This window comes from Atta colombica, unplaced genomic scaffold (genome assembly GCF_001594045.1).
Source record: "Atta colombica isolate Treedump-2 unplaced genomic scaffold, Acol1.0 scaffold374, whole genome shotgun sequence".
NCBI lineage: Eukaryota > Metazoa > Arthropoda > Insecta > Hymenoptera > Formicidae > Atta > Atta colombica.
The window spans coordinates 38791-47851 of NW_017259485.1; the positions used below are offsets into that span (position 1 = coordinate 38791).

A 9061-nucleotide genomic window follows, 5' to 3' on the forward strand; every position below is an offset into this window, starting at 1 on the left:
GCAATAAAATGAAACACGAAAAAGGAAAAAGTCTACAAACTTGAATTTATAATTATAGCTAACGAAGGCCTCACATCGGCTAGAATAGATAAGTTCTCAAGTTTCCAATATAGACTATGCTACGCACCTTTCTTCTTGTCCTTCTCTTTCTTATCGCCGGCATCTTTTTCGCCGCTGTAAGAAAAAGTATTCTTTAAACGTGATAATTCTTTAAACGTGCTACATCATTAAATTTGTTAAAATTTAAAGAATTTATTGAAATGAGAAGCAATGCGCAAACGTAGAGTTTTTGCAATTAAAAAAAGATTAAAAAATTAAACTATAAAAAAATTGTATTAAAAATTTTGCAGTGATCCATTCACTTTTTTCATATTTCAGTTATATGATATAAAATATAATAACAAAACTTTCGTTTATCTTATTTATCTATCGAATAATTTATCTTATAAACCTATGATTTATCTTATGTCCAATGGAAGTGCGAAGAAGATACTTCCTGAGAGCGAGATGCTGAGAGTACTAATATACGGATCCCAATTATGGCACAATACACCGCGACCGGTTTCAGCGAACTCGCGGCTGCTACGACTCAACGGAGTTAGCTTCGGTTCGACTACGGAAAGACTATCGTGGCAAAATAATGTTCAAGAAACAACTTCGTAAGACTTTTATTCGTTTCCTTACAGTCTTTCGTATAGCATTTTGTTTCACAAAATACTTGTAAGAATATATCCTACTGAAATATAAAATATTTCTAAAAGATTTTCTACACTAATGATGTAATAAATATATAAGATCAATAATTATTAGTTGAAATTAATTCAAGCTTAGTTGATAATAATATAGATACTCGGACAATAATTATCAATTTTTAAAATATAATGTCGAGTGTTTTAAATATTCATATTACAAAGAAAGCTATACTTTCTTGCTATCTCAGTACAATTAATATCATTTTCAATAAAAAACAATGAACTTTTAATTTTTATCTGTATAATACTTTCAAAAAAATTTTAAAAAGTAAACACACTTTACTATTTAAGTGACTATGAATTACTGATATTATCATCGTGTTGGTATTCGAAAAAAGAAGAAAAAAACATGCGTAGGCGTTCGTGTCTGGTATAATCGCATTTAAACAGACCACGACGAATCCGTCTCGAGAGTGATACCTTCACCATCGTTTACAAAGATCGTAATTGCTTTATAATACGTTGATCATAATTAAGGTGAACACACCTTGCATAGACATTAACAATCGCTTTCATCCAACTACAGTCTAACTAACATTCTTATTTCAATTGTGGCACATGAGAAGTTTGAGGAAGCGGAAAAATGCATCGAAACTGCAGCAAATCGCATTAGGCTCTGCGCGTTTATACGTCAGGATGACTTTATAATCTCTTAATAGACGCGACATTATTTAACTGTCACTAGATTACAGTGCATTCTATTTATAAAGAAAGAGTATACATGCGAATACATGCGTCAACATGCATAAGATTTATTCTCATTTTTAAAATGTCGGAGATTAAATTGTGCAAAGTTGGGATGCGAATTGCGGCCATTCTTGCTCTAATTTAGAAGTTTTAAAACACTCGCGATCAATACTTATTGAATTCAGTCTTTTATAAACCCGTTTAAAATATGAAGTCTACGATACGAAGATAGAAATCAAATTTTGCTGCATATAATGCGTTCCGATTTCTTCTCCGCAATTATTCGTGCTATAAAAACTTTCAGCTATAAAAATACTCGCATAAAAACTCGATTCCTTCCAAGGGTATAAAATTCTTCATTTTTAATTATAGAAGAATATAGCGAACCCGTTACGTTTGGATTCGAATATAAAGATTGAGAAAGATACTATATTTCTTCACTTTATCATTTATAACAGATTCTTCTATATAATTTTTGTTATAGAGAAGAAATATTATTTCTCGAATGAAGAAATGCAAATCTGGTTTTTTTTATTAAAAATTTGTAATAAATATTATTGTTAAATCTTGAAAAGTTTATCATTATATCGTTTCAAATATTTATATGATCTTCGAATCGAGTGTTTTAAAATATTTAAAATAATTCTTTTCTTATTCTTTAATATCTAGATGCATTTCATTGCACTTCACTTGTCGCGCTTATCATTCTGTCTACGCAAGTAACGGCGAACATTCTATTATAGGGACGCAACGATGACCTTGTATGTTAACTCGTGCATATATTCGCATATATGTACAAACAGCTTCGCGTGCAGGACGTATTTGTGATTTTTCCGTATTTGTGATGAACGAGACTAGATATGGGAAAATATTTTTCCATTTTAATATATCGATCGGTGATGCGTGCTCTTGCTCTTTCCCTTTCAAATTGAAATCGCCGGTTCGGCGATTAAGATTATCAAATCATACCACTTATAAGGGACTTGATATTAATAAGCTTACATATGTTGGAAAGATCGACAGAGAGAAAGAGAGCGATCTCGTACCATTAGACCAGGTAGGATTACATAACTACTTGTAGCGCTTACGAGATCAATTGTAGATGCATGTGTTAAACAACGAACCGTAAATGCGGAAAATCCTCCACTGTGTAATACCGATGACTTGCAACTGGAGCGATCAATGTCACGTCAATGTTCTATGGCTTGAGAGTAGAAGGACAAATATCATATATCGGAATATAAGGATTGACGTCATATTATTCACGGTGTCAAGATTGTTCGTTTTATTCTAATAATAAAGCGGTTGAAATAGATGATGTTGAATCAAACATTAACAGTATATAAATTATGAATAATTAAAAACAATGGCTTTTGCATTTTAAAAGTATTTAATTTTTAATCTCAGACACTTTATGATTTTATGATTAATAATAAAAAACTTTTACTTGGTTAAATATTATCTCGGTCGTGAGTGACATAGTTTCAAAGGTATAAGTACAATATGTTGATAGAAGATAGGTATGGCTTAGAAAGTTCTGCGGTCTCTTCATTCCTTTATTCTCTTTTTAGTTCCGAGATGCAGAAGGACTATCGGTTATTTTAGTTCTCTGCAATATACAGAGATTGATGTACAAATGCATTCTCTGCACTCGAAATATTATCATTGTGCCGTTTACTTTTATGATATAAAACAGTCAAGTTGGATACATCTAAAAATTTTAAAAAATTTTTAAAAAGCAAGTTTTGAGAGACTCGACGTGTCGTTAAAAAATAGACTTCGATATAACGATGTGGAAATGGAATCCGGCGGAATGACAGAATTTGGTAATAAATAAAGAAAGATTCTCGTACAAGACTATGTTTCGAATCGGATATAATTTGATTGTTGATTGCTTGATAAATTCTGTCATTTCAAAATGTGAAAAACAAGACTATTTTCATGAAACAAAAGATTCAGGGTGATATATAGATAGACATGCAGATAGGTACATGTATTAATTCAGCCAAAAATAAAGGAAAAAACAAAACAAGCATAAAACATTAGATTGTTACTTTTGGTAAAACACAAAGTACGTTTATTGATAATCTTTATTGATAATCTTTTTTATCTATTTTTTCTTTCATTAGATCAAATATGTATAAATATACATATGTCTACTTTTAATATGCTTTGTTTATTTCCTTTTAATATGCAATATATATCTTTTTAGCGCTTTAAATTGTTTCCGCATTTCGTGTTGTTTCCTTTCAATAACATAGATCTGTTTAATGTTTCTATCGTACTTATTTTAATTTAAGCAACGCTCGTTCCGTGACAAATGTTCTTGGATCAAGCCAGCTTAATATGTAAGCTGGATAGACGATAAAGACGAATAAGAATGATTTTTTTTTTACACGAGATAATCCCGCACGGAAAAAAATAATATATAGTACAGAGTAGCGGCACTTTCATATACTTTGCGAATAATTAATTCGCGAATATAGAAATCGGCCGGTACGAAACTTTTACTTCCAGTTCGAGTTCACCGACCCTTCCATGGTGCGCGCACCACGTCTAATCCCGTTTCCAAGCTGGGAAAACGCGCGTAGGACGGCTGTACGTATCGGTTGAATCGTTGAAATAATGGTGCAGTCGCATCGGCTGTGTGTGTTAAGTCGAGGAGGGAAATGGAGAAAACCAGCTTTTAGATTCTTCCGCAATAGTCCGCATACTTTCCAGTCATTTTGTCAAACTCTATCAAGATTTAAAATCGTTATGCGTGCGCTGTATGATAGTATCGGCAGAAAAGGTACCCTATTAATGCACGACAACCAAGTCGACCCCGACCAAATCGATCTCAGTAGAAAGATATTTTTTATAAATTAACACATGCCTTTAAATTTAATAAGTTATATATTCCTCATAGGTTTTTCTCGGGAAAAAAGAATTCGAATTCTCTCGATATTATTTCTTTATTAGAGGATGATTGTTTCGCAAGATTCTATATCTTGACATTTTTATTTGGAAGATGTGAAGGGATATATAAAGTTGAAGAGATTGAGGGAAAGTCTCCTATTAAGCGTAGAAAAATAAAAAGAAATACAAGATACGCTTTCATTGTACTGCACCATTTCCCGAGTTACTGTCGTTGCTACGTTTTGCGAAAGTAAAATATCGTGGTTGACAGTATCGAGTCGAATCCACATATACGAAAAAGCCGCATCGTCTAACCGAATTTATCAAGGCTGCATGAGGTACATATACCCTCTGAGGGGATTGCGAATTGGCGCAGGTCACATTGATAGCTAGGTCGCGACCTACTTCCGCACCGACAAGATGCACAATTGCATGTGTCGGTAGTTTCCCATTTTGAGAATTCGATCTAGCTCTTAAAGGATCTAGCGCTTAAAGGATATCTAATCCTACGAAGATATATATTTTCATGAACTGCTCAAAAATCAGCTGTTTCAGCGGCTCGTGAAAATGTATCTTCATTGACGAAAATACTTGTGCTGTTCCTGTACATAGACAAATCCAAAGAGGATTCGCAATATTGTCAATGCTAAATGTCGAAAGTATACGATTTGTTCATATACTTTTTCTAAAGTGTCAATTTTCAATTATATAAATATTTAATTTTAATATATCAATTTTAATTTAACTAATGTATTAAAATTTATCCGCATTTACACTTTTATCAAGCACATTTTATGTGCGCATTTAACATATAGTTTACATATACTACAGAATCTCACAATCAGAAATAGAAATGTGCGCATTTATCGATAGACGAAAGCTGTGAATATACGGACCTATAAGTGCAATCTTGTATGGCATTGCTGAAAATTATTTGATAACTTGATAGACCGCATTCTTTTCAACAATATGTCAAACAATTTACATTACTAATGTTATTGTATGTGATACATGATAGTCATAACACATTTTATTGAATTTTTATCTTCCAGCAATATTTCTAATTTCTCGAAGAAAAGCTTTCGATATAAACTCTATTAACTTTTAATTTTAATCTCGTAACTCGTTTTTACCTAACATGAAAGAAAAGGAATAGCTAGGCCAGACAGTTTCTTTTAGCGAGTGCGAGAAAGCGCTACGAAGTCGAGCGCTCTGTCGAAACTCCTGTGCAACCATTGCGTTTCACATGATATATTGATAGTCATTTCTTTATAAAATTCAAACTCGAGAATGTACAGAAATATCATAAGGTAATATTTCAATTAATTATAACGAATGTCAAATTCAAAATATTTTATAACAGAATACTGCAATACTGCTTTTCATACAACTTGCATTTTTACAAATGCAAGAACTACAAAATAGTCATTGTAAAAACCATATTAATAATTAAGAAAATTTAAAATTAGATCATTATGTATAATATTTCTGTACTGTATAATATCGCACTATTACTAGAGAATATTATATATTTATTCTAAAAATAGATGACATCGTTAATAACAGGAATATTCAATGTGTATGAATTAACTCATATCATATTTACGATATAATATTAGTGCAATGCACTAATGAAAATGTTGCAGGTTGCCTGTTGTGTAGACTTGCGTTCGCAAAAAAATCCGGATGCACTCGTACGCACGCACGCATGCACGCATGCATGCATGTATTATTAGAATTATTAATTAGAAATGCAAGGGATACGCGAGATCGCATGGATTTGAAAAATAAATATTTCAAATAATATAAATGCCAAATATTCGCCAGCGTAGAAATCTGGTAGAAATCTAACAGAAATAAACGCAATATATATGATATATCCGCATCGCGCGAACGAAAGAGTTTCGTGCAATTGCATTTTAAATACGTTTTCCAACGGATTATTAATAAATGAAAATAAGTGTGCGACACGTAAATAAACAGATAAATATTATGATACATTTATAATAATCTTATATAAGATTCAAATAATTATATATACAGGGTGTCCCAGAATAATCGTCAAATATTTCGTGTATTTGTAGAGCGATTGTTAGAACTAAACTGACAATGAGTCGAAAAGTCCTCTACAATTTTGATATTTTTGCAATAAATGATTTTTGTTACATACTCTTTTCCTGTAAAGTTAAGTACTTGAGTAAAAAAATTATTGAAAATCAGTATTCTGCAATTTTAATTAATATCTTGTTAACTATTGCGAAAATGGTAGAGGATTTTTCGACTCAGTTCAATCCGCTATACCAGCACACGAAATTTTTGGCCATTCTGGGACCACTCTGTATAAATAGTTGGATTGTTAAATTTTGATTTCAAGTAATTATAGATATATAATTTCACAATTTAACATGTTTATTAATTAATGCAATTAATTATGTATTATTTAAACATTAGATGTTCATATACACGTCGCACAATTATTTCTAGAAAATACGTTGTTGCAAATCTATATAACGGATTTTCAACAAATTAATAAACTTTCACACCTCACGTGTGATAGCAATTATTGGTTAGTTGGAGTTACAGAGTTAAGTTGCAATTAAGGGTACGTTAAGCATCAAATGTTTATATTTATCGATCGTACTTGGAGCAAACTAATTATCAGATTTCAGGTGAGAACGAAGAAGTGGCTCAGCTTTAGTCGAAACTGTTGTACAAAGATAATACGCAGAAGTAGCATTACAGAACGTTTTACTATCTTATAAAATTATCAGCCGTCACGGAAGCGTAATAATAAGAAGCAATTATCACGTTCACATTTCGAGTCAATTGATGTATTGTGAGTTGCTGTATTGTATTTCTTCTAAGAAAAAACAACGAGCATCTTTGATTTTCCAAAAGAGAAAAGTTTTGGCCAAGTGCAAAAAATCAGTCGAATTTCAGCTTTGGAAAGTTGTTTAAAGCTCCTGAGTAATCGCCGAAGTCATGTTGGAATCGTGACGCCAAGCGAGAAATGACACGTTGATTTTTCTTTCATTTACAAAATTTGCAAATAAAGAGAGCTTGGATGAAACGAAATCACTTTAAGCTTTCACAACTAAACACTATGCGTTTTAAATCCAAACGTAGTGTTTTGTCTATTGAAAAAATTAAAACTAAAACATCTCTAAGTGCTTAAAAAATGGGGAAAAGAATAAAACACATTTCTTTTTACAGTGGCACTAAGCGATTCCTGTAAATGATTCAATTGTAATTCGCGTCGATTTCTTGAGTCGAATTTGTAAACGAAATTCGCAAATGGCAAGAATAATCGATCGTGTTGTATTGCTCTCATATTTACGAGAAGTAATAAGTTGCTGAAAGGAGTATGTTTTCGCATTTTATTTGTTCTTTTTTTTACAATTAGTCCTATTGCTCGTAGCAGATAGTAGTGACTTCTCTTGATCGCATATACCTGTGATGCGCACGTACACAGTCATATGGGACCTATAGTTTAACGTCAATTCCGAACGACGAAATTTTGTTAGAGAAGTGTTCTTGGCAAAGAAAGATAGATGCTGCTTCCTTCCGAGAGAAGACTGCACGAGTGTATGAAAATATTTTGATTTTATCCGGGATCTCTAGCATAATACAGACCAGTGCGCTGTGTCTGCTTTGCCACGCTCGCTCTCAATGTTCTCTACTTATACTTACGACTTACGCGGTACAACATACAGCTGCTTCCAAATGCAGTGTGCGTTAGCGGAAACAAAGAATCACGCTGCGATTCTTAACAGTACGCTCGTGAACATGGGCTGCAAGGATGCGCTACAATTCTAATTATCTAAGCCTGTCATGGCCACAAACACAACTGGTGCAACGAGCACAATGGGCTCAATATCCGGCCGAAGAAATCGCGACGTGCGATCGGCAGTCGTCCCGAGGACATACGATATGTCGATGTCTTTGACAGATCTTGAGATATATGTATAATTGTAGGCTATAATAATATAATCGAATCTTGAAGTCGCATTAGCATAAAAATTGATTAAATTTGAAACAATAATCTTAAGTTACTTCAATTTTGAAGTAGCAGCTCGCGCTCATCATAAAACATTTTTTTCACGAATAATTGAACAATTTCAAGAGATAAAGTACATATTGGATATGTGTTAATTAATTTCTATCACTAACAAAGAATTTTTATAGACATTCGATATCTCCTGCTTGGGGCGAGATCTATTTTTAAAAGTGGTATCATATACAGCTATAAACTATACATTTTTAGAAAATTAAAGTTAAAGTAGAAATACAATAATTATTTTATGTTTATTAATAATAGCCATAGATGAAATCAGCGTTTTTCTTGCGTGAAGAAAAGAGTTTATACATTTATATACACTGAAAAAAGAAATGTTTAATTTTAAAATATTAAAATGTTTTATTTTCTCCGTTTTTTAAATACTTAAAGATGTTTTAATTTTAAATTTTTTCAATAGACAAAACACTATGTATTTTAAATCCACAGTGTTTTATTTACGGAAAAAGTTTAAAACTAAAGCATCTTTAAATGTAAGTGTATTTAAAGATAGAAACAAGAACAAAATATTTTAATATCTTAAAATTAAACACTTACTATTCTTATTTTCAGTATACACGTATTCTCCAGTCTACTTGCGACGATTTAATTCTGAAAGAATTAAATTAAAATTAATATGTTCTATAGCTTATAATTTAAATTCGATATA

The 9061-nt window shown here is 31.9% G+C and overlaps 1 protein-coding gene across 1 annotated transcript in view; it reads right to left on the reverse strand.

Moving 5' to 3' along the window:
* Positions 1 to 9061, reverse strand: part of LOC108690824 (F-box only protein 32) — a 13703-nt gene that overhangs the window by 2197 nt on the left and 2445 nt on the right. The window contains exon 2 of the mRNA XM_018198327.1: positions 128 to 174. Within this exon, the coding sequence (XP_018053816.1) occupies positions 128 to 174 (47 nt within the window). The remainder of the gene's footprint in view (positions 1 to 127; positions 175 to 9061) is intronic.